Here is a 27,041-nt window from a genome sequence, read left to right as displayed (position 1 = left end):
TGTGGTATTCAGATTTGGAATATACCTTTGCATTTGGGAAGCTGTCCTATTTTAAGGACATTGCAAAAGACAGAGTATAAGCATCATATTGTAGGAGAAAATAGAGGTGGGAGCACCTGTTATTTGTGGATCTGGAGTCAGACTTGACAAATTCTTTAATTTCCATGGCCTTAGTTTTCTCATGTGTAAAATATAAACATTAACAAAACCCACCTCCTGAAGACTGAAAATTAAGGGAGATAATATAAACAAATAGCACAGTGCCTGGTGTGTTGCCATGGCTGTTAAGAAATGAGGGTCATTGTTGGGGAATGAAAATGCACAGGAATACTTTGCACAATGCACAGACAGAGCAGGGCAGGGAGGAGAACAATCATGAAAACTGTCTGATATGTACACAGGGGAGGGAGAAAACTTAACTATTTTGTCCCATGGGATGAGTATGTAGAATTTAAGATTATGATTCAATCTAGGAAATATTTACTAATAATTTGATCTCAGAATTTTCCAAGCACTGAATCCTGTCTCATGAAGTATTAGAGCTCTCCATCATGTGTGTTTAAGGAAAGGCTGATTGGAAGGCACTGCAGAAGGGAACCTAAGTGATTTCTAAATTCATATTGTGTTCCCAAATAGTTTTTAATGTCCAATTATTCACACAAACACACACACACACACACACACACACACACACACACACACACCAGATGAAGAAATTGCCAAAGACCTGATTAACTAAAAGCCTAATAAACCTTCAAAGAGGTTGGAGGACATTGGCTGGCCACACTAATGGAATCCATCAATGATGGTGACTGGGATTGGTGGCAATGGTCCAGAAAGTATCGTCTGCAGTTCTGTATCATGTCTATCATGCCATGCTGCTATCAATTTTCTGCCTCCCTTAACTTCTACATATTGATCCCATGGAGCAAAAGAAATGAGTTTTCTCTCTCTTCTCTACGACAGTAAGACAAATTCCCTGATGAGTCCCCAATGTATGTACTGTAGCAGCTGTGGAAGTGAGGCTCCTGCACATGATTGATTATGTAATTTCAAACAGGAAAGGCCAAGATTATCCCTCAAAAGCAAAGGGCACAGCACTCACGAATGCCATAGTAACCCAGGTGTGGCTTTTTGCTGCTTTTTCAAATCTATCTGGCTTAGACTTCCACACCTCCACTTATCTGATATTGAGAACAAAGTGACATTTTTCTCAGCAGCATATTTGTCCACAGAGTAACAGAAGGTTGACATGTCTCATTTAGTGAGTTTTCTACACACAAATTTGTAGGAAGTAAATTTTAAAATTTGATATATGGTTTGCAAAAACTAATGGTCAGACTTGAATAATGACAAGCTTGTAAAATAAAAGTTCTAAAATGCAAAAAATTGCTTTTCATTTCTTAGCATAGAGTGTTTTGTTTCTTGGGTCTATTGATTTCTTGGGAGACTAATATTTTGCAATAGCATATATTGGGCTGATACACAGAGTGTAGCTCACAGCACTTGACGTTTTCTAAGACTTCTTGCTAGGATGTGGAATATATTCAAGATGAAAAGGTCACCATTGCAAAAGACCATGACATAGAAAATGAGGCTTAAAAATGATGCATATCTCAATAGTGAAGATGTGGAAACTGAATGTCCCTCGATGAATGAATGGATATAGGAAAAGGGTTGTTTACATTCAGTGGAATTTTCTTCAGCCTTAAAAAAAAGAAGGCAGTCTCGCCATACAACATGACAGGGGCAAACCTGGAGTAAGTAAAATAAAGCAGTCAAAGAAGGACAAATACTGTATGGTTCCACATACCTGAGGCATCTGAAACAGTCAAACCCCTAGCTGTCAGTGGCTGTGGTTAAGCCATGAAGAGATGAATTCAACAGGGGTAGGGTTTCAGGTATGTAACATGAGCATTCTTAGTCTGAGGAAATAAACTTTATTTACCAGTGTTGGGGAGAGACATTGTTGAAATGATACATTTCCTCTTCCCAATCATAGTTGGAAACATATTTTAAAATAATAAAAGCCAGTATATGTTAAGGAATTGCTATGCAGCAGGCACTTTGCCAAGTTTCCTCTGTGCATTACCTTGTTCAAACCTCACAGCAACTCTGTCAGATGAATGCTATTATTAGTTCCGTTACTTTATTATTACAGCAATAATAAAACTCCATTAATTATTATTATTATTATTGCATAGATGAAGAAACTGAGGCTCGGGCAGGGTGAAAAACTAGATATAAGGTGGAATGACAGCAGCACCTTAAAAGAAGTGACTGTTCACCTCTCTCCTCCCAGTCTCTCTTAATTTGACCCTCTTAATTCCTTACCTCCCATGATAAGTTTTCATGTCTCATTCTATACTTGCCCTGCTACCTGTCTCATTCCCTCCACATTTTCCTCTCTTGGCTTTCAGCATGTCACATTTTCCTACATTTCCTCCTCCCTCTGAGGACTGATTTCAGTCTCTTAGGCTGGTATCCCATTCAATGTTGGGGTTTGCTTAAGGTTGAATCTTGGGCTTCCTCTTTTCTCCATACTCACTACCTATTGGTTTCACCCAGTCTCAAGGTTACAAAAACTGTCTATAGGTTGGTGGCTTTAATCTCCAACCTGGACCTTTGCTGTGAATGTCAAACTCTCGCATCCAACTACATACTCCACTTTTTCCTCTGGGTGTCTAAGAGACAACTCATGTCCAAGATTGCACCTCTCATGTTCCTCCAAATCTGCTCCACCCACAGTTGTTGGGTCTCGGTTGATGGTAATTCCATCCTCTGGTAGGAGTCAGCCTTTAGCCTTCTCTCTCTCATATCCCATGTGCCATCTGTCAGGATCTCCTACTTGCTCTACTTTTAAACTCTATTCACTTATTGGATTTCTTACCATCTTCACTGCTTCCACCCTGCTTAAATCTACCACAATTTCGGCACTAGTGTTTTCAACACTACCACTACTGCCTTTACAGCTATTATATCTTTAATTAATAGCTGTCACGTATTGAGTGCTTGCTCTGTCCTAAGCTGTTTACCTCTAGTAGCTGTCTAGCCTTGTTACAACCTATGAATTAAAAACTAATTAATATTCTAATTTCTTTGTTCAGACTCACAGAGAAGTAATATGCCTGGTTCATCACACAGCCAGTGAGAGAGCCTGAATTAAAATCTACAGTTTATTCTCGAAGTTTATGCTCTTAACACTACCACTGTCTTGTGGGGGAGCTGAGGAGAGGGGTACATTTCCCTTTGAAACAGATGATAAGTGTCAAAAGAATGAAGGCATGATGGAATTTTATATATGTGGAAATAGGTCCTCCCCAAAAGTCTAGGTAATAAAGACTGATTAATGTATTTTTTGCGTGAGTACCATGTACCAACCAATTCAGCAACCGCATTAGTTCTATTTTTTGAAGTGGTAAACTGATCAGGTCTCAGTGAAAAGAATATTGCGATACCAAGGAAAAGCGTTCTTGAGATTAAGGTGTTAATTATAATTGGCAATTATTTTAAAAGATTTCATATGATTTATTTATTTATTTTCCATTCTGGGTTTGAACTCAGAGCCTTGTGCTTGTTAGGCAAATGCTCTACCACTTCAGCCATGTCCTCTGCCCAAGAGATTTTGCATTATAACATAAATTCAGCTACCAAGAGGTCTGATATGAAACCTAAAGGTACTCTAAGTACTTTGCAGTGATCGCTGACACATTAATGTTATTTAATAAGTACCTAGAAGGAAGAAACTTTTAGAATACGATGTCTAGATAAAAGATCTGTGTCTATTTAAATTAAAAAATATCTAAAAAATTTACTGATGAATTAAATCAGGCTTTAAATTGCAAGATGGTTTCTTTCTCCTTTCCCTTCCTGCTTGGAAGCCAACAAAGCATCAGGTTATGTAAGAAGTCCAAACCAAAGGAGTTAGGGTGTCTGTAATACATAGGAAAGAAAATTCTGGAAAGTGTAATGTACCACCCGGCAGTCTGAGGACTGAGAGGCCGCAGCATCTGCAGATTTTTGTCTCTCCTGCTGAAGAAGTGTCTTTGTAGTCTCTGGAGAAAGTTCAGGTTGCTGTTTGTGGCTTTCGGGATTGTGTTCTGACTGGGGAGCTATCTGAATGGAAAGAGATGCTGTGTGTATCTCAGGCACTGGGTTAGGCGGTGGAGAGCAAGGCCTTTTGAGAAACGATGCTACTTCAAAAGGTTTGGAAAACTGTGGAGTATTAAAGGGACTGCTACTTCCTAGACCCTGGTGAGGGGTTAGTTTCAAGGTAGAAATTCTCCGAGTTTGAGAATCTTGCATGTAGTCCTCTTGTAGTAATGGGGTAGAGCTGTCAACAAATGGCCTTGGACCTGAGCTGGAAACTGCTAGTCTTGGATTAGTAATTTTTTGTGTATATGACATAGTTGTGTTGGATTCTTCAGAATATACAATGGTCTGGCTAGAATCTTCACTAGAGTGCATAGCTCCCTGACAATGTTTTCTGTTAGTAGAGGACTGTGTACAGGAAGGAGTCTGTGGGTTAGTTACTAATGAGTATAAAATGTCACCCTTTGTATGATTAATTATCAAGGGGTTGCAAAAACTCTCCTTTCTGGTTGGTAGAAGAGGTGCCTAGATGGCCAAAAGTGTCCAAAAAAAAAAAAAAAAACATTGAAGGAAAAATAGAGAGAGAAAGTCAAAGTTAGTCATGAAAGAAACTGTCAACCCTGCCTTCAAGGTAAAACGTTAGATCTCTATATTGCACCATACATTTTGTTGACTGAATTGAACATTTTCATTCCCATTAGAATTCATTTTAATTTATTATTAACTACTGATAATAGGGGAAAAGAGTTGCTTTTGTTTTATTTCAGAATACATTATAAAATTTGCCTCCATCTGCATTCTGGGAAATTACATTAAAAGTGAGCACATGTTTTCTTGGTATATTTTTAGACCTTGAAGTCTATGATTTATTTAGTCACATTTTTTATAACATTTTTCATGTGTGTGGCACAATTCTAGTAATATCTCTAACTCAGAGTCCCTTTAGTTAACATAATGAACAGTTCTGTAACTCATATTTATTGAACACACAATGTATTGCTGACCTTATAACTTTGAAATTCAAAACATTCATGGTCAGCTTTTGAAGACTTTGAATAGATCCTAAATATTATGTTAGAAGCTGACCTTCTTTCACGAACTTAATCAGAAAAAAATCAAGGTGGTAAAAAAACACCTGTGCTGAATTAAAAAACTTGTTTTCCACCTTATAAATACAAGTCTGACAAACAAAGCAAACATGAAAGCAAAAATATATTAAAACTAAAACACTAGGAAAGATATTGCTTAGATTCCCCAGAGCAGTGATCTAATTACCATGCCTTAAATTAGCACAGTAGACAAGTATGTCCAGGATTACCTGAGTTGGTGATTTTTTTTCTTGGAGGTTTGGGCGGACGCTTCTAAAACCTTTTGCTGCAAGAGAGGAATATGTAGCATCTCCGTTCAGTGTCTCTTGATTTCGATCATTGTAAGGTCTCCAAGCTTTTATTAATGGAAAACAAATTGGATACAAAAATATCTATGTTCACTTAAACATTTTTTTAGAAAATTTATATTTACTTTTAAAAGTGAAATATTCTTGCTAGAATTTTAATTTAATATGCGTAACACTATATGGAACTTAAATTTTAATGCAAGGCCAACAAAGTGGCTGTGAATATGTGTCAAATCTCCTCATAAGAAATGCAATAGCTATGCAGAATGTCTTTTCTGTACCTGAGTCTGGTGATTGAGAATCACGACCTGCAAGAAAAAAAAATGTTGAAATTAATACCAGGGTGAAACAAATGAACACTTAGTGAAAAGAGTTGGCAAAGAACCACATGCGTTATTTTTGCAGACATTATCTCAGCTCTAAAACTGGGTATGTTAAATTTCCTGATGAGAGGTTTGGGGATTAATTTTAACTTCAATGGGGATGCCATTTAGCAAATATCTAAAATATATAATTAACACATATATCAAACACTACTTTTTCCCCTCAATAATATTGAAACAATGCAATTTTAAGCTTATTGTTACCCAAGATGGATACATGAGCTTCTCAATATAAAATTAAAGGATCAAAGGGAAGCTGGTTTGTGAACAATGGATTTTTTTGTAACATTAAATAAATTCACCAGATTCTTAGCTGGTTGAAATTCCACTGGTTCTGACTATATTTAACTCCTGTGTTCTTCACTAACTTTCTTTTAACAGTTTGCGCTTTTTTTTACTTTCACAAATGGCAATGTGTCTACCATACTATGTGATGTTTTTAAATTACTTCTAGGACTTTTGAGTTTTCTTCTTCTTATTTGAAAGTCATTTTTATTCAAATATGAAAGAGCTTTTATAATGTATTCCATTAGTAAGCTGTAGCAAATAAATTTCTTTTGGTAATGCAGTTGGAAATTGGCTCAATCATGTATTAATTATTAATTTTATTGGAATTACACATTGAAGAGTTTCCATATGCACGTTTGAGTTAATCTCATGGCTTTGCCGGATCTATAATACCACATAGTTAACTTCATGGAAACCCATAAAGCCTTGACCTTTATGGGTTGGAAAGAACTTGGAAAGAACTTCAGGGATTACTTAGCTTGTTGTGCAGTTCCTGGTTTCGTTTACATGGTCCCTGGGACCATATAAAAATTGCTGCTATTTTAATGAGTCTTTGTTTTCCTTTTAATACTTCATAAATAATTATTTTTGAAATCTAAAAACATGAATTTGGAACAATAAAAATGGGTGGAGAAATGCAAATGCTTGCTGTTTTTGCTTATTTATTATTTGTTTATTTGCACTATTGAGGTTTGAACTCAGTGCCTTAAGCTCACTAGGTAAGAGGAGCTTCACCATTTGAGCCATGCCCCCAGTTTTTTGCTCCTAGTTTGTTTTTCATATAGGGTCTTGTGCTAACTTTGCCTAGGCTAGCCTCAAACTGAGGAGGTATGTGTGCCACCATGTCTGGCTTGTTTTTTTGTGGGGGGCAGTACTGGGGATTTGAACTCAGGGCCTTGCACTTGCTAGGCAGGTACTTACCTCATGAGCTACTCCCAGGCCCGTTGGTTATTTTTGAGATAGGGTCTCATTTTATGCCTGGACTGGCCTGGACTGAGATCCTCCTTTTATGCTTCCTTACATAACTGGATTGACAAGTCTGTGCTCACTATACCTAGTCATTGGTTGAGATGGGGTCTTGTGAACCTGTTTCCCAGATTGGCCTTGAGTCATGATTTTTCCAATCTCTGCCTCCTGAGTGGCTTGAGCCACCATGCCTGGCCCTTGCTTGTTTTTGAGACAAGGTCTTGCTAACTTTTGCCAGAGCTGGCCTAAACTAGAATCCTCCTATCTCCACTTCCTGAGTACCTGAGATTATAGGTGTGTACCACCAAGCCTGGCCCCAAGTATTTGATTTTGGATTAATATATGTAGGACAGATTTTTTTTCAAATCAAAGGAAGAAAAATAAATGTTAATCTGTGCAGAGTACCTTAGAATGGCTTCACCTCACGTGAGTTAGAGAAGACTAACAAATTCTCTTTCTTTATGGTAATTAATAATTTATTATGGATTTTACCTCTGATGAATGCAAAGTTGGAGTGATAAAATGGGTACCATCCATTAAAAATAAATTCAAAGACTTACACATTTACTGGACCCTAATTTTAGAATTTGATAGAAGCTGAAATGATTGAAATTCATACTTTAATTTGCTTAAATGATGATGAAGACTCTGTGAAGGAAATAAAGATAACTTAGTAATAAAGAGCATCTTTAGAATTCTACTTTGGGGCACTCAAGGAGAGGGATTTAGTAACTACTAGAATGCCAAATACTGTGGACAAAGAACAAATCTGGGGACTTGGGAAATGGGCAACAGAAAGGTCAGCAGCATGAATAATTATTATTTGTATTACAATTATTTGTTTGAGTTTATTTTACCCTCATTTTGATAAGAATGAGATTAAAAAGAAGGATATGTGATATACTGGGTGATGGCCAGATATGTGGAAATGCAGGGGTGTAGATGTGGTAAGGAAGAAGAGGGTCCATTGAGCTCCTTGGAGGATACCTGAAATAAACTTCCTCTAATTGGTAGCTTGTAGAGGGCCAGCTCTGTTTCTTCACACTGGTGACCATGTTGGAGACTATAGAACTCCAAGGACATTAAGTGGGTAAATAAGGGGACAGTCCCTCCAGGCTCAAGTACGAGCCTAGAAATACTAGGGGAAACATGAAGTATTAATGATGGTGAGCTCTTCTGAAAGGCTTTGCCCAGCACAGTGGGCCTCAGTGTGTAGAATTCAGAGATAGGAGAAGAGAGACAAAACCGGCCATGGAGTAAACTTTAGGATGAAGCCGCATTTTAATGAGACTTATGTTGATGACTTACTTCTTTCTTTAAGGATATTGAAGTGCATAACATTTTAGTTTCTTTAACATAATTCCAATTACAGAGACTTAAAATATCCCTGATTTGTTATTTTATTATAGTTTTCAGAAGCAATGAAAGGTAAAATACCTTCTCACATGGGTACTACTCACTCTAGCCCTGTTTTTATTTTACCATTGCCAGGAAAGCTCAGGAAAGGGAGAACATGTGTGGTTTGGAGCAGGTAACAGAAAGTGTCCTGGGTCCATATCAAGTAGAGAGAATATAGGATTCCTCTTTCTCCCTCAAAAAAGCGTTGGGCAGATAAAATGGTTTTGTCTCTTATCCTAGACATTATCGATGATACTCATGTGTGTAAAAACAGAGCTAGGACTCTAAGGATCAGAGCTCTTAATTTCTTGTATTCTGTGGTAGGTATCCTTGTTCACTTACAAATTTAAGAATGACAAAAGGGGGTCTGTTTATCATTCCCATGTCTGTTTTGCATCTGAAGATACCCAGGGTCTTTGAGAGATAAAAGGATCAGTGTCCTTCACCCGTGCACTGATCCTGCCCTATGTCGCCTTGCAAGTTGGTGGATACCTGTCAAAGATGGTGTTTAAGACATTCCTGGTCTGGTGTTAGGGGATGGACCTGAACCTCTCAAAGTCCTTTACAACTGTATGACTCTAACATTACAGCTTTTCTGTGGCTGTGTTGGTGACCCAGATGGTCACATCATAATCTCTATTCCCGTATTTTATTTAAATTCTTTTTAATTGACGTGCTATGTATTAACATTATCACCTACATTTTTCTTGAAAACTCTGTTGGCTTCTATTCTTATAACTCAGTTCTTTCGAGAGCTCTAGTGCACTGAAACGATTAATGTAAACATTAAATTCAAGTCAATCAATTGAGAACCGCATTTCTAAGTAGTGTAATAAGCCATTTCATTTATTTTCTTCACTTACTCTCATTTAATTCTGACAAATCCTGAGAGTATGGGAAATGATGAAGTTCTCAGAGAGGCAGGAAAATGACAAACAAATTCTACTTATTTTTTAAAGGATGGAAACTTGAGTTCAAACAGACAATTTCCTTAAGGGCGTAAACCACATAGGTGGCATTGGCAAAGATCCTGTCTCTGCACAGTGGTCCTTTCACTCAGTGAGACATGGCAACCTTAGCAATGCTGTGTGAGACTGCCATGTTGTTGCAATGCACTGCGCTTTGATTATTTCTCTATAGTCATTGCTAGGTTCTAGCATGGTTTTGAAGCATCAGTGTGTGCTATGATGAATTATCTAGTAGGACAAGACTTCTTGCAAAAGGAAAAGAGAAGACAGATTGACTTAAGGGACAAATGGTTGATGACTCCTCTGGACTTTCTGATCTGGGAGGGGAGTAAGGGAGGCTTGGAACCTTTCGTGCAGGTAGTTAACCCTTATGTAAAGCCTGCTGGATTTCAACCATACTGACATCAATAAATTCCCTTTTGATTCACATAAAGACATTTTCAAATAAGTTCCTATGAAAGCCATTACAGAATGTGACTTGGCATAAAAGATGCTGCTTACTTTCTTAGAATGTAATTAAAACTTCTTCGAAAAAGACCTTATGTGTCTATTTGATCCAAAGGAGGTTTAAGTCTGTTCGTAAAATTAAATCCAAATTGCAGGGGACTTCACTCTCTAGAACTCTTACTCCCAGTGATACAAAATTTAAACTAGCCCAGAGACACTTGATACTCTTATCACTGAGGATTATTTCATATTTCTAAAGTATCACATTTTAAAACTTTGATTCTGAAATGTTAACTCTTTTTTAAACCCAAATGGGATCATGCTACATATATCACAATACAATTTTCATTTTTTAAACTTGATGTATTTCAGAACCTACTTGCCTAATACTTAAACTTGGACATAGAAATACATTTGTGGAAGTGGAGGTGGTGGGCAGAAGTGGAACTCTTCATACGAACATTTGTTTTATTCTTAACCAAGCTAGGTAATTTAGGGTCAAGTGGCTTTAAGGTCAAGGACAACCTCAATATTTAATCAATTACTAAATGTACGTGTGCAAAAAACTATGAACTGCACAGAGGGAAATAAAATCAACTTAAAACTCTGTATTTATTTCCCACTTCTGCTCCAAAACACATTAGTCTTATAAATAAAAACCAAGGAAGCCCCAAACTTCAACTAAAAAACCAACCATGAAATTAAGCAACCAACCAGCCACCAACTGGGTTTACTTCATTGGTGTATAGGGACAGAGGATTGGTGGGCTTGCTACATCCTGCTTCCAATGCCTTCAGGCTTAGGTGAGTTATCACAGGCATTTATTAAAAAAGACCCACCTTAGTGGAGGCTGAAATACCACACCTTCAATTACTTTCTAGAGTATATTTTTATATGGGAGTGGATGTTAATCTAAATTGGTCAACATTTTGGTATGTCTGTAATATATATTAGAAGGGTCTTTGCTGATTGGACAATAGAAAGGTTGAGGTCATTTTCAAAACTATCATTCTGTTTGCAAACTGTGAGCAATCTCTCTTCCTAACCTCCTATATCCCCCAAAGAAAGATATAAGTTATCTTAACAAAGCATCATGGTACTTCAGTTCGTGAGATAACAAAACCTTAGTTATTAACACTTGCAGTTATTCAACATACTTTTGGCAAGTGACTATTGTTTTTAGTCAGATTTGTTATTTATTTATTTATTTTTTACAAGCTATCAATTTCCTTTGGCTTTTTATTTTCAGAACAAAACAGAAGGGATAGAGGCTATTCTTGGGCAAAGAAAAATAAGACCGAGTGGGCATTTGAAAGGTATTTATAGCCACCATACTCATCCAAACAAGATAATTCTGGAAAGAGAGAGAGGTCAGGTAAAGCCATTCAAGTGTGACAATGCTGTGAGGTAGTGATGTTATACCTGCAGCCAATAGGTTTGGAGAACTCTGAACTCTCTTCACAGACGTTAATGTAACAGACATGGCGGCACGTTTGCGAGCACACCCACCGCTATCTGGAAGCAAAAAAATGATATAGCAGAGGCCAAGGCAACAAAAAAGCACATGCAATATCATGCATTTTAAGTGAAATGTGACAGCCATTCACGAAAAAGATGAACAGTCAGAATTAGTAATCACAGAGTACATCTGCAGATTTCACACTCATTCTCAAACAGACAAAACAAAAGAAGAAATCCAAGGGTCTGTCTCAGAAAAAGTGGTTAATACTTTATAAAAAGAACGAAATATTTAAAATTTAACATCCAATAGTTTTTCCTTAAGGAAAACCCAGACATAGAGCTCACCTGTGTTTATAACCATTTAAATTCAATGCACACCAGGCCTATACGCAATAGAGCTAGCTTTAGAGCTATGTATTAGCAGTATTTCAAGATTAAGAGCTAATGTGATTGTATAGTTTTGTACATATCACTTAGATTTAATATAGTATAGTTATATTCTAGCTTATTATGATTCCTGAAGATTGCTGAAGTATCTTGACTGAATTAATTACTTCAGTAGAAGTTAGCTCACACAGCATGACACATTTGACACACAGGATTCATAAAGAAACACACAGCATTATGGAAATTCCATGCCTTCCCATAGTTATGGAAAGTATTGAAATGGCCATATTTCAAACCTAATTTATTGCTTTTGTACTTTGAACAATGTGCACCATGCTCTGTATTTACACTTCAGCAAATCACAATGTGCAGTGAAACCTGTAATGGGAAGGGACTATAGGAAGTTAAGACGTCTAAATGTGGAAGTCAAGTCTCCTGAAATTGAAAGGTTACTGTTCTATTTATGAATAGATTCCAGCTCCGTTCCCACATTCCTTTGTAAGATAGCATGTGCAACAAAGTTTCCCTCATTTTGTTCATTAAGTAAAACAACTTAAATTGCCCTTTTGAAAGTTATCACAAAAAAGACAAATAGTATAACCCCTAGAATAACATACTCAGTATATGTTGCTGTTTGTTCTTCCTATTTTTCTTTTTCTGTATTTTCTAGGGAATAGTATCCAGTCTGTATAGAATTGAGATTAATATGGAATTAATTGGAAGTATGATTTGAATTAATTATTGGTAAAAGACATACATAGTAAGGTCAATAGACTTCAGAATTAGTAGAATTAGTCTCATTTAAAATAAATTTAAAATATATGTTTAAAGTTACAATTTCTTAATAAAAAGTAATTAAAACAGAAACCCGACTTAAAACAACATTGAATGAAAATAAGCCAAATGAATCAAGACTAAAAGGATGAAAAGAGAAAGACACAAATGGTAGAAACTTACAACTGGAGATATTTTCAAGAGAAGAGAATTTTAGCAAATCAGCAAACTGGAAATAGTTATGAGAGACGATTGTGTCTGCTAAAATGGAGGGAAGGTTTTGGAAGAAAGGGTATATTTAGTACTTATCAACTGGTCTAAAAGGATTAAATACTCAGCAGTGTTGAAAGGGAAAACTGACATCACTTTGAGTGTTTTTTTTTTTTTCTGGTTCTTTAGTTCTGCACATGAGAAGATCAAAGATCATTGTTTAAACTCATGGTGTTCAAACAGATGTGTTACCTCCATGAATTCAAAGGGATGTTGGGGGATATGTCACATTTTTGGGAGGAAAACTTTATGAACTATTAGCTTGAAGTACTTCACAGTTTCAGGGCGATGGATTGTGCTATACTCTTTTGTATGACACGGCATTTTTGAAAAATGGGATTTTTAGTCATCACAGTGTTAAAAGAATGTACTGTAGAAGTGATTTGGGACTAGTAACTAAGAGTGGCCTTGTACAATCTAATTCTATAGTCTGAAGTTTTCCAGAATACAACAGGCATCACGCAAAGCATTAGGAAGTAATTATAGTAATAAAGAATGAAATAAGATAACTATTTTCCTTTCAATTTATATGTATTGTTTTGCTAAATGGCTTGCAAATTGTTAGAACATAAATACTTGTTAAGTAACTATTAAGTGATTAAGATGTTCGCATCTACCTAATACATAGAATTGCTAGATACTTCGTGTAGCCTAAAAGCAGCATGAAAAAATTTACTGAGACATTGTTATTGTAAACCAAGGAAGTTTGGGAATCTTTGTGTTAAATAACTTATGTACTTTAGGCAGCTCCAAGACCTAGATCAAGTAAACAGAGAAGCTGTCTTTATTAACACTTAATGAAGAGCTTATTTTAACTTGGTGGAACACAGAAATCTATTTTATTCTGTTTCCACTTACTTATTATCAATACTTTATGATATTCTTTGAAGACATTTTTAAAGACTCAATTGAGGATGCTGTCTTTTTATACATTAGTTCATCCTGAAGAATCCTAACCTTGGTCTCACCCTCATACTCATCATGACCTGTAGCCTTGCAAGCTTACTCTTCTACCAAACAGCAAGATAAACACTCAGGAAGTAAGTCATATTCAATGAATCACTGGACGTCTTTTCTCTCACTCCACTACTTAAGCCCAATGCCTTAGAAAAGATGGTCATAAACTGTTTGAGTGGAACTATAACACGTTTTGCATATTTTTTCCATGGTTTAGATAATCTGGAATGAACAAAAAAGAACTGCATTCTTCTTGGCCAGTTTATTATGTTTTTGATTAAAAGCAAAGGTTAGATTTAGGCTTTCTTTAAAAAATTTTTTAGGTTACTGGGGTTTAAACTCAGGGCCTTGTGCTCACTGGACAAACACTCTACCATCTGAGTCATGCTCCTAGTTTTCTGCTTTAGTTATTTTTTTAGATAGAGTTTTACATTTGGGCCAGACTATGACACAATCCTACTATTTCTGCCTCTCTCATCTCATAGCTGGGATCACAGGCATAAGCCACTATGTTTGTTTTATTTTTTGAGATACAGTTTCTCTAACTTTTGGCCCAAGATGGTCTTGAACCGTGATCCTTCTATCTCTGCCTCCCAAGTAGCTGGGATTAGAGTTGTGACCACCACCACTGGCCCTTACATTTAAACCTTAGTAACTGATACATGGATGTTTAAGTAGCAATATATCTTTTTAATGACTGATAGGTAAATAATGCAGGTCAATTTTATTTACTAGTTATTTACGAACTAATTTCTATTTCATTTTGTAAGTATAGCAATATTACCTTCAAATTCCTAAGGTAGTATGTTTTTATAGCAAATATTATAGCAATACTTTGGAATTTTAAATAGTTTCAGTCACTTTTAATTAATTTTTTGCATAAGTTTGAATAACATATTTCACATGCATATGTACACATTCAACCACATAACCAAAATAACCTTATGGAAATTAACATCCCCTCCAGAGTCAAGCTCCTTTCTTAGAAAGGAGGAGATGTTTTACTCTAGTTTCTTTCTAGTTTTTTGGCAGTACTGGGCTTTGAACTCAGGCTTTACGCTTGCTAGGCAGGAACTCTACCACTTGAGTCACTCTGTCATCCCATGGAGAGGATGGCATGCTGCCAAGCAGTAACTCGACTCAAGCACCAGAGACTTAAAACAAATTTACAAATGTGTCTACATTGTTATTAAGGATTAAATTATGCGAATTGGAAGATCCATATTGAATATGTTGTATGTGAGTGCAGTATATTTTATATACTCATAATATGCATATCTGTTGTGACAGGGTTATAATAAACAGGAAATCAGCATTCAACAAAATGAGGGATATTGGGAAGTTATGTTCAACTTAAACCTTCCAGGAGAAGCCTCAGAACAATCAGCAAATGTGATTTCCTCATGTGGACATTCTGTGGGAATGACTTTCAGTCACACAACATGACTCATCCTAGCCCAGCTGTGGGGTCTGTATTCTGTTTGCTTTCTCATCTCCTTCTCCTTGTGATATTTCTTGTTTCATTTTTCATGTCTAATTCCGTCATCTCCAATTGCTAGTATGTCTTCACTTGGTTCATTCCCTGGGTCATAATTTCTCTTGATTGCTAACTTTGTATGTTGTGACTGACTCCAATACCCTCATCATGCTTCTTTCTCTACACATCTACAAGTTGACTGCATCCTCAGGTGCAGACTGACACAGCTGCTCTGAGGCCAGTGAGGATGGGTTTCGGCTAAGTGGCTGCCACAGAAAGCAGACAAGTACATGCCTCTCCACTTGATGCAGGGATTAGGCATCGGTTGTTATCAGCAGGTTGTTAATTCTTCTTCTAGGCACTTTGATAAATTGAGTTTGATGTGAAAGAATATTTTGGGTCATTCTTTTTGCTTTGCCTGGGGTGACTTCTGGTTAAGGCAAATTCCCAGTAACTACTTGTTGATAGGAAACAGTCGCACTTACACAGAAGTGACAAAATTTCAATGAGAAAGTTATTTTCCTGAATTACTGTATATAAGAATTTGTAGGGAAAGGGAGCAAAGGTGAAATTATAAACCAAAATATTTCTAGTGTGGAAAAATGTATACTTTGTGTAAACATAGCACAAAGTATAGATTTGTGCTATGTTTCTTGTGCAATTAAAATGTTCTTTTACAATTGAAATGGATATAATACAGAGTTCAGAGACAGTGAAGCCAGTGTTAAGCCAGTTGAAGATACTGTTCTCACATCTAAAATTAAATGCTTAAGACTTTATGTGTATTGTGACTATAAATTAATTAAAGTGATTTTGTGTAAGCTTTGAGATTCTATCTGTTGGTCTGTCAATCTGCTGGGAAGTTTAAATATTCTTTACCAGAGTAACTTGCTTTTGAACTTAGCAAGAGATTTCAAATGAATATGTACAATTTCTAGCATCTATAGGAATTAATTTCAAAATAAAACTAGAGAAAAAGAGAGTAAGAGTAGGTAACAGAACAGAAAACTCTACTTTTGATGGTTATATGATTGGAATGCAAAGATAAAGAAATAAAGTAATATATCTACTCAGAAATCAATATCACATTTAGGATCAGAAGGGTGCTAAACTAATGATTTAGGACCAAGATGATTTTTAGAGAGCAAAGTTACAGAGTTTAAAACTCACAGGGACTGCATACCTGTATTCATTTTGACCTTGGAAGGTTTGTTATTACAGTCTTCAGTTTTCCTGTAGAAAAAAATGATGCATAGTTTGTTCACTAGCATGTGGAACAAAATATTGTGAAAGTGTGTTGTTGTGTTTGGTGTACCTATAAGTATCACATTATCATTTGTCTCATTTAAACTAGTTTAATAAGGAGGGAGGGATTTATAACTCTATTCAAGTTAAAATGAAATTGTCCTTGGTCTTATGGTCATGACCACTAATGGATAAAAAATAAAGAAGTGTTCTATTTCTCCTTCCTTCCTTCCTTCCTCTTTTTTTTTCTTTTCTCCTTGTGGTGCTAGGGATTGAACCCAGAGCCTCATACAAGCTAGGCAAAGTGTTCTACCACTGAGTTCTATACACAGCCCAAGTTTTCATTTTTAAAAATTAAATTTCCATGATTAGCATATGTGAAGCCCTGGGCTCCAACCCCGGCACCACACACACACACACACACACACACACACACACACACACACAAATCTAAGAAAATAATAAATTTCTTTTACAAACATTCAATCAGTTTGTATTTGTAGCTGTTAAATATTCTCTTCCAGAATTATAAAATACCTGTTGGTACTTTGAAATCATTGCTTACATGAGTAGGTCAGTTTTCACAGGCCAATTTACTTCAAAAAGTGGTCGAGGCAATTTTTATTTAATAAATTTTACCTCTTGTTTTTCAGTGTATACAAGTAAAGTGGCACATTTCTGATTTTTTTTGTTTTTGACTTTTTCCAGAACGTGGCATATGTCTAAAAACTTGAGTTGGTAGCCTTACGGGCTGTACGGAAGGGATGCCAATAAGGCCAGGGAAGAAGGCGGTGTGGGTGTAGCTTTGAGAAAATTCCTTCAAATGTATTTATTTTAATCTCTCAGAAACAAAACTCCCAATATGGTAACCTTAAATGGACAAAACAAATGGAAAAGTTGCCTCGGGGGATGTGTGTGACCACGGCAGAGGCAGATTCTAAAAGAGGAAGGGATAAACAATCTCCAGAAAATGAGTGCTGTACGGACCTTTCCCAAATTCTGCTTTATCATTCCTTTTGGAACTAGCCAACACTTGGTGCCCAACACTGATTTAGGTTTTAGAACTGAATGACGAAGATAGTGTTTGCACTGGAATAAAACCGACTGATAAATAAAACACCTAAGAGAAGAAAGGTTAACTCTCAGAACACAAAAGCTGCTAATATATAAAACAATGTTTTTATACCAATTAGAGAATTAATGATCAGCATTTATTGTTTGAATTCAAATGTAGATATTTACAAAACATTTGACTGCTCAAAAAGTATAATAAGATTAACCTAGAACAAAGAAAGGCGCCACAAATCCTTGAGGTTTCCATCTTTCAAGTGATATATCCTGTTACTTACAAATGAGGTGAGGTTTTTAGACTTCACATTGTTTTAGATGTCAAAACGTAAAATGACTAACTTCCTAATCAGGCAAGACATTTTCTAGGTTGTTAAAAGAAGAGCCAAGGTAATTGAGCTCTCCAGGAGAACCTGAAACCGAAAGGCTTCTTGGGTGACTAATAAAAATGCATGATTCTATTTCCCTTATTTGCACTAAAGCCATTAACAAATCCACCACTGAGAACTCATCAGACAGTTTAAACTAAGGCAAACCTAATCTCCTTTGTTCTGCTCTGAAAAAGTGTCTTTGATTGTACTTACATAACAAGCACAGATTATTCTGGAAGGCATCAAATTCCTAGTGTGTTTGCATTTTACTAGATAGCATTTCAAGTATTCTCTTAAATTGGAATTGAACCATGGCCAAGACTATGACATGGAACCATCAAATGCAGACTACCTTGAACCACAGCAGGCAGTCCACTGAGCAAAGAACTCTTTGAACTTTGGGGTGTCAAAATGATTTTCCCTAGGTTGTATGGGGCCATATTTACTTACATTAGTTCTTGACAAAGTGTACACAAGAAGCAACTTTACACATATCCTAATTGGTGTATGGCAATGGATGTGTTTTATTTAGGCGTCGGGGCAATAGCTTGGGCTAGTTGTTCACGAATGGGCAGAAGAGTGACTTCATGTCCACAGTCCTTTGATTCTGCCTGAATTTCTTTCTAGTACCAGACACCTCATTACTTTCGTATGGAGTGGAGAAGACTTTGTTCTCAAGATGGGAGAATAGACTGGATAATTTAACTTTCAAGCGAGAGTTCTGAGAAGTTTGGTTGTTGGTGCCTGAGTTCCAACATGACTCTGTGCTCAAAGTCATAATTCTGCTTGATTTTTTTTATTATCAAGCATCCTACTGTGAAGAAGCACAGAGGCAAATCTTTTCCCCAATTTTAGTCAAGAATTCTGTGTAAGTCACTTTATTTTTATAGACTCGAATTTAAACGTCAAGCTCATCAATAAAAGTAGAGAATTAAATTTGAGTTCAAATTTAATGTGAGGAGTTGACCAAAAACATTTTCCATGAACAATTTTGAACCAATATATTGGTATGGTTATTTTGAATTTAATCCATTGTCAATTCATATATTATTCAGAAGAAAGTGCACAGAGATATTCTAAGTGGTGAGAACATATTGTGGGATGTTAGATGAATATATATATATAGTGAACACTAAGGTTATGCATGAGATTATAACCTGAATTATATATTTCCTTTGAAATGAGATCATCTGTGCCAGTCTTTCTGGTTAAACTGCCCTAAGTGATCAGTGCACAGATGCACTTCTCTTTTTGTCTCTGATTATGGTCAGATAAGAAAAAAAATGCTAAGTGGGCTCACTTTTCAATTCTAGTCAAATGACTTAATTCACATTGACATTTATCTGTACTTATCTTTTCAAATATGTCAATGTGCTACTTTGAAATATTTACAGGGAAACTCCAGGTAGATCATTTTGTCCTTTTCAGTGCCTGAGTTTAGGAACATAAAATCCACTACTGCCTATGCTTGTAGGAACACTACACACCTCCCACCACTCCTGGGCTAATAGTTCTTGAAGGGGCCTGTGGTATCCAAAGGCCAAATTATTCACAGCATTTGACACACACTGAGGGTAGAAGGCATTCAACATCATTTCTAGAAATGAGAAAAATTATTACCATATACTAAAGAGACAAAAAGGCTTGAAGCCATTGATTATTTTTAAAATAATATATAATGCTATTTTAAATCATACTAAATTTCTTGACACCTGGAAAAGTTTCATAACAAGTAAGCACTGTATGTCTTTCAAGGAAACTTGAAATTTTCCTTTCATGATTTTGCAGTGGAAGCTGCTCAAAATACTTACAGATTTTTCCCTAAAGACATAGTGATTAGAAGTTGATCGTCTGGTAGGTGACTGTCTTTCTGGTGTTACTTCAAAGCCTCAGTCAGTGGTGCACTCTGTTTAGAAGATTACATGCATGCTGAGTTCACAGTGCTTTAAATGGTCATGTGACTTACTATTGCTCCAGCACTATTAAGTGCCCTTCCCTGTATCCTCTACTTTATATTATAGCCCTATGAATAATTAAAGGGTACCTCTAAATACTTACAAGTGATTGTTTTTGGTAAGACAAAGTCATTGGTTGGACTTGATAGTACAGTACCAGGGAAATTCCAAGGGTTTATGTTACGTAAATCAAAAGCCAAATGGATACTTAATAAAAATAAATGAGGTCCCCAAGGGGGGATCTGGTGAGTCAGGTCCATTATGGAAGAGACATGCATACAATTAATCAGAATATTCCTACAACATGTTATAACTAAACTGAGCAGTGCTGAAGGATGCTTCTTCAGTTTGGACGTAGTTTGAGTTTGTCCCCCAGGGTTTCATACATTGAAATTTAATCTCCATTATGAGTTATTAAGAATGTGGACACGCAATCCAACTATGGTATTTAAAAGTAGGGCCTTTGGGAGGTGATCAGAGGTGATCAGAATTATATAAAGTCATTAGAGTAGAGGCCCCATGATTGAATTTTGGTAGTGAAGAGGGAGAGAGCAGAACACACACACACACACACACACACACTTCCAGTCTCTTGCCATATGATTCTCTGTGCTACTTCAAGACTGCCAGCAAGAAGACCCTAACCAGATGAGGCCCCAAGATCTTGTACCTCCAGAACTAAAAGCAAAATAAACCTCTTTTCTTTATTATACTCTCATTCTGTGGTATTTATCATTAGCATCAGAAAATGGATGACCACAGATGAGTCATGAGATCATGCAGGTCTGGATTCAAGTTCCAGGTCTGTCTTTTCTAGGAAACTAAACAAGTTATATGAAAGTCATTACCGTTTTCTTTAACAGCTCAGCAGGACTAAAACTGTGCCCCTCCCTCCCCACTGACAGGAAACTGTGTCCAGTTTGGCAAACTGGCATAATTCCTATTCACCACTATTTCAAAGTATTTCAAAGCAGACATTTGCTTTTGATTATGTCTTAAGAAAATAACCTAGACCTTCCTGAAAAATATATGGGGCTTTATTGTAGCGCTTTAGATTAAAACAAGCCACGTGGTTTATTAGGTTGTTACTACTTTTTTTTTGTAGTACTGGTGACTGAATTCATGGCCTTGCACTTGCTAAATGAGTGCTCTGTCACTTAAGCCATGCCATCGGTTCTTTTGCTTCAGGTTTTTTTAAGATAGAATCTCTCGCTAAGTTTGCCTGGGCAGGCCTCAGACCTGGATCCTCCTATTTTTGCCTCCTGAATAGCTGGGATTACAGGTGTGAGCCCCCACACACTAGCAGGTTAATTTGTATGGATTCTCCTATCTCTCAGTTATCCCATCCCTGTAACAGTAGCATGTTGGAACTGAGGAGGAATTCTGTTTTCCAGGCAGCCTTTCTCTCTTCCATAAAGAGGTTTGCCCCCACACATTGTAGTGACAAGAGGAGACAGACCAAAGGCAAGAGCTGATCAAACACTTGCCTCCTAGCCTAGCTGTAGTCAAAGCTATTGAATCTGAGGCAAAGTGACACTGAAAAGTTGTGATGATTGTCCTTCACAAAGTCTTTTATTACCTTTGACAGCTTATAACCCAAAGTGGTGGTCGGAGGCAACGAGACGCCTATAAAATGTCACATAGTGAATCGTGTGGCTAGTTACACAGTGACAGCATTCTGAAGGTGGTCATTCCTGTGAGTTCATGAGGGAGAAGAGACTTCTCTCCTTCTACCATTGGGCATAAGAACACGAATTCCTATCTTGAGGGAAAATCTTTGATCTTTTTAAAAAATTATGTGCTTATTAAGTCTCCCTTTACTTTTAATTTTGAAGTCTTCCTTAATTTTTATGTATTGATTTCACAAAGCATTTGACATCAAAAGAAATTACTCAATCTAGTTTAGTTTTACACAATTCATACTTGGAATTTAAGTGGAAGCAAACATTAAATACCTTGTAGTAATAGATATGATTTTTATGTGTGCGTTATTGTCAAGATTCCAATCCCGAAAGGGACCTTAGCTCAACCACCTCATTTTTGAGGTAAGATATCTGAGGATAAGAGAAATGACTGTGTCGCCGTGAAATAGTGACAAGCTGACATTGGCGATCAGCCTACTTCCCCTGTCTCTTAGCAAAGACTAGGCACCCTCCATTAAGGCACTTTTTGAAATTGAGAACACCCCCCACACATGACAGAGGAGTGCTTCATTCACTGCTAAGTCTTATGAGGCAGGACGACTGGGGAAAAATGGGGGGCGGGGAGATGGGGAAGGGGTGTGGGAGGGTGGCTCGAGCAAATACTATGCACACATGTGTGTAAACGGAAAAATGACTCCTGTTGAAACCGTCCCAGGAATGGGGGAGGGGGAGGAGAAAAGGAGAAGGGTGAATTCAAATGCGATATATTTGATATATTGTAAGAACATTTGTAAATGCCACAATGAAACCCCCAGCACAATAAAAAATTATATACCCCCCAAAAGAAATTAAATGTTAGATTTTTCACACTTAAACACACAAAAAAACAACCACGTACAAGAAACTATCACAAGAAGGTAGGACAGATGGCTAACCTGGGAACTATGAGTACAGCACCCAATGTTTATTCTTCTAAGATGAGCAGGGAAACAACGGTTGCCTGTGACAAGGCTTGTTTTCACCCAGCTGCTGTGCAAACACATGCACTATTCTGGTTTTCTAAGTCCAGTCCAATAGCTCCTGCTACTTTGTCTGAAAATCTTACAATTTTTAAGAACTATGCTTATTTTAAAATATTTTTATGGCAATGTTATTTTATGAAATTACTACAGTTAAATAATCCTCCATAATGTTAATTGACTATTAAAGACAGTAACACGTTTTTTTCTTCTGGTTTAATACACCTGTTCCCTGAAGGCCTGGAAAAACATTTCCAGTAACTCAGCAATGTGAAAGTTTGCTGTCTGCTTCTACTGTTATTATAAACGTGTTTGCATGTCTCTTAAAGCCGCAGTGGTGAAATCTCACCTGCTTTGTGGACTTTGAATTTTGGAGGAGAGGTGAGTACAAATTTGCTCTAATTTTAAACAATGCACATCTTACAAAGTTTATTCAAAATGAAATTGCAGCCCTCTCTCTTTTTTGAGGTGGGTAGGGAACAGTACTAGGGTTGAACTCAGGGCTTCACACTTGCTAGGTAGGTGCTCTATCACTTGAGTCACTCTCCAGCCCTTTCTTTAAAATCTTGCGTATTTTGAAGATGAACTGTTTACCCATGCTGGCCTTGAACCACAATCCTCCTAATCTTTGCCTCTGGAGTAGCTAGGATTACAGGCATGAGCCACCAGGGCCTGACTAAAATTGTATCTTAAAGCATTTCACGTGCATGTTAGTGAAATCTGACTCATTCCAGAAAAATCCAAGGAAGAAAATAACGGGACAAAAGAAGGAAAACCCCATGTGTTTAAAGAAATGTGCAACTTATATAAATTTGACACTTCTCATAGTTTCATTGAGCAGTGGAGAGTTCATTACGCTATTCTTTGGAACAACTGGAAAGGGCAATAAAGACAGGTATCTTCTACTTTTTCTATCAAAATCATGAATTTCTGATATCAGAAATGTGGTGTTATCATTTATAACCTACTATTCTTTTGGAGTGCAAGAATGGTTCCCTGTATTTTAGTAAGAAAAGTGGCAAGATGCTTGATGCTGTCCCCTGTACTTAAAGGTAAAAGGGTTGGGGGGCTCTTAGGTGACGGAAAAGTCATTTGGTGCATTCCTTTTTCTGGTTGTGTATATTCAACATTCTTATTTTGGGGAACAATAATGCAGCACACAGTATGCTTATCGATTCTACAGAAGGTGAGAGACAAACAGGCTGTTAGTAGAAAGACAAATGAGCCTTGACAGTATTAAACTTGAGCAGAGATAAGTATGAAATCCTGAAATTTAGCTAACCCAAACTTCATTATTAGATTGAAGAGACTAATTTCTCAAAAGTTTATAAGAAGTAAGTCTAGGGACTCTCTGGACTGTGGGATCAGTATAATATAGCTATTTAAAAATGTAATTAAATCAATATATAAACTGACAGTGGTTCTATACATCAAGCAAGATTGGAATCCCATTTTTACAGGCATGTTGGTACCCAATTTCCTCATTTTAAAAATGTCTCCTTTAGGGCCGGGCATGGTGGTACATGTCTGTAATCCTAGCTACTTTGGAGGCAGAGATAGGAGGATTGTGGTTTGAGGCCATTTAGGGCAAAAAGCAAAACCCTGTCTTAAAAATTAGCTGGGCATAGGTGGCACAGGTCTGTAATCCCAGCTATGTGCGAGGTGAAGGCATCAAGATCACAGTTGAAGGCTGGCCAGGCAAAAACGTGTAAGCCTACCTGAAAACCACTAAAAGTACAGCCTGGCAAGTGCAAGGCCCTGAGTTCAATCCCAGTACTGCAGAAAGAAAGAAAGAAAGAAACAAAATCCGAGAGGATGTCGGTGATTTTCTCATTGCTGCTAATACACAGCAGCTCACTGTCCTGTACCCCATTCTGTCACAACCCCAAAACCTGGTCAGACTCACCGCCCTGCCAGGCTGATGTGTGGACAAAGATGGGCAATGGCTTTTGCTTTTAGTTTGTTTTCACATAGGGTCTCACACTAACTTTAAGGAGGGGGCCCTTGGGCCTCAGTCTTCCTGCCTCTCCTTCCTGTGTAGCTGGGATCACAGACATGTGCTGTCATGCTTGGCTTGTTTGTTGAGACAGGGTCTTGCTAACTTTGTCTGATCTGACCTCAAACCTTGAGCCTTCTGTTTCTGCTTCCCAAGTAGCTGGGATTACAGGCAGGCACTACCACACCTGGCTCCAGAGTTTGCATGTATTTATTTATTTATTTATTTTACTCTCAGTGAGCTCATTCCAGTGACCCTTTTGACCAATGATCTGAGATAACCAAAATTTGTGCTTTGAGTTGACAGGAAGATGCATGATAACAGTTTTAACTAGAAGCTTCAATGGTCCTTTAAGGATTTACCTGAATTTATAATAAACATGACATCCAAATGTGATCATTACTCAATGTGGGGCTTTTAACAGTCTGCTTTACAACTCTCATCAGAAAGAATGTAAACAGGTCCATCCCAGAACTAAGTGCTTTAAGACTTCTGAGAAATACAACAAAATGGTATTTTATATCTATTGCCCTTTTGTTAGCAAAATGCCAGTCCAAATGACCTCGCTTCTAATTCTTACCCAGCTCATATATTTCCAACATTCTTCATATTTTTATACCTAATATAGTCCTTCATACTCTGCCACTATTTAAAGCTAAAACTTTCACTCGATCCACCAAAATAGGCAAGGAAAACAACACGCAAATTTATACTTAAATTATACATTGGAGAACAGTGAAACTTACTTGAACAAAGTTTCTGTCATTTCCTAAAAACCCTTATTTGACATGGTGGTTAAATCCAGAAATGGCTGGAACACTTGTTGGGCATATTTTAATATACATAATTAAATCTTATTTGATATGATCCTATTATCCATTTCTCCACTTTGGTCTACAGAAACTCTCAGCTTTCTTTCTTTTATCCTACATATTTATAGCTCTTAGAAAAGGAAACAAGATATCCTTTATTTTTTGACAGTACTGAGGTTTGAATTCAGAGTCTTGTGCTTGCTAGGCAGGCGCTCTACCACTTGAGCAACCCCCTCCCCGCCCAGCCAAGATCTTCTCTTAACTTCCCATGAACTCCTCGAGGGTGATACTTGCACCTCCAGAGGAGGCGGTCACCGAGCCATGGGGTCATGAGTTACCTTACACACCCAACCTGGGAGTTTTGGTTGCATGGACTCTACCTATAGCATCCAGACCCTGTTCTACTTCAGGTTCACAGGTGCAGACTGTGTCTGCCTGAAAATCCCCAGGACAAAATTTGATGCTCATTGATTTCACTGTCATTTCTTCTTTTTCAGGTGGAAAATACAAACATTCCCTCATTTACACTGCAGTATTTGACAATGGAAACCTGGAAAGCAAGATGTGACCTGTGTGTTTACATTAATTAATTCTAGTCCAATACATTGAGGAGAGCAATTGCTTTTCTATAGTGCTTGGAAAATTTCTAATATGTATTATTACTTTTGGGATGTTGGCTATCTGGCCTTCTTGTGCTCAGGTTGAGGGTAAAATATGTTGAGAGAAATACACACACACACACATATGGGAAGGGTGGAAGTCAGGATTCAACAACCAGGTCTTAGGGAACTTTTGGGTTCATGCTTTGAGATTACATTGCATGCTTTGTTATCCTACCACTGAAGTAGGTGCCTAGTAAGTCCTGAGTGTGGGTGTGTGCTGGGAAGATCACCTCACATCTGTGTGCAACATTTTTTAATTTATAAAATGAAAGACTTGCTTTAAAACACAGAAGCAAATGAGATTCTTTTAGCCTGAAATTTTGCTAAATGAAGGAAGGTTTATTTAGTCAACAAATAGTCACTGAACGTTCATGTGCAAATCACTGTGCTTACTATCATGGGTGTCATCTAATTGGAAACCAGTATTTAATGACACATTTACATATTAAAATTCAGAAGAAAGGGACTGTTAAAGATTCATTTTTCTGGTAGCATTAAGTTCAGGTAGGAAATGTATTAACAGAGACTAAGACATAATTCAAGGTTGTCCTCCTTCTGGCTACCTAGAGAGCTCTAGAAATAAGATCTATACATCATTTATATATAGCATGACTTTCTATATTATCTCAAGCATCCTTCCACTTAGATTCTCAATTTTAGAATTTGATTGTAGATAAGATAATGCCCACTTTATAAGTATACATCCAAACAAAGGAACAAACCCCTCTCCAACTTCAGACCATAAATCACCTTTTAAAAGCTTTTTTTTTCATCATGAGTGGTGGTAGGGATAATTGGAGATGACAGAAGTATTGATTTCTTTTCTTTTCTTTTTTTTTGGTGGTGATGGTATGGGGGCTTGAACTCAGGGCTCATGCTTACTAAGCAAGTGTCTTTTTATATTCTGTTAGAGTTTACAGAGAAAATGTTCCAAAAGATAAATCACAGGTGCACTTACCATTCCAAATGTCACATTCTTTTACACAGCTCATATTTAAAGAGCAAA

The 27,041-nt window shown here is 37.0% G+C and overlaps 1 protein-coding gene across 40 annotated transcripts in view; it reads right to left on the bottom strand.

Moving 5' to 3' along the window:
- Sorbs2 (sorbin and SH3 domain containing 2) overlaps positions 1-27,041 on the bottom strand; it is a 326,863-nt gene that overhangs the window by 75,888 nt on the left and 223,934 nt on the right. For 13 of the 40 annotated variants that reach the window (XM_074054819.1, XM_074054831.1, XM_020177873.2 and 10 more), the window contains exons 1-4: positions 16,448-16,497; positions 11,361-11,453; positions 5,770-5,796; positions 5,411-5,535 (exon numbers count right to left, since the gene is read on the bottom strand). In XM_074054819.1, coding sequence (XP_073910920.1) covers positions 5,411-5,535; positions 5,770-5,796; positions 11,361-11,453; positions 16,448-16,457 — 255 coding nt within the window. In that variant the 5' untranslated portion in view covers positions 16,458-16,497. Of the gene's footprint in view, positions 1-3,975; positions 4,618-5,410; positions 5,536-5,769; positions 5,797-11,360; positions 11,454-16,447; positions 16,498-19,759; positions 19,831-27,041 lie in introns of those variants that run through there. The other 27 variants (XM_074054799.1, XM_074054808.1, XM_074054829.1 and 24 more) reach the window with 11 other exon arrangements.

The sequence above is a fragment of the Castor canadensis genome, chromosome 14 (assembly GCF_047511655.1).
Source record: "Castor canadensis chromosome 14, mCasCan1.hap1v2, whole genome shotgun sequence".
NCBI lineage: Eukaryota > Metazoa > Chordata > Mammalia > Rodentia > Castoridae > Castor > Castor canadensis.
The sequence above is the reverse complement of the archived record's forward strand: the minus strand, read 5'-3'. Positions and strand labels throughout refer to the sequence as shown.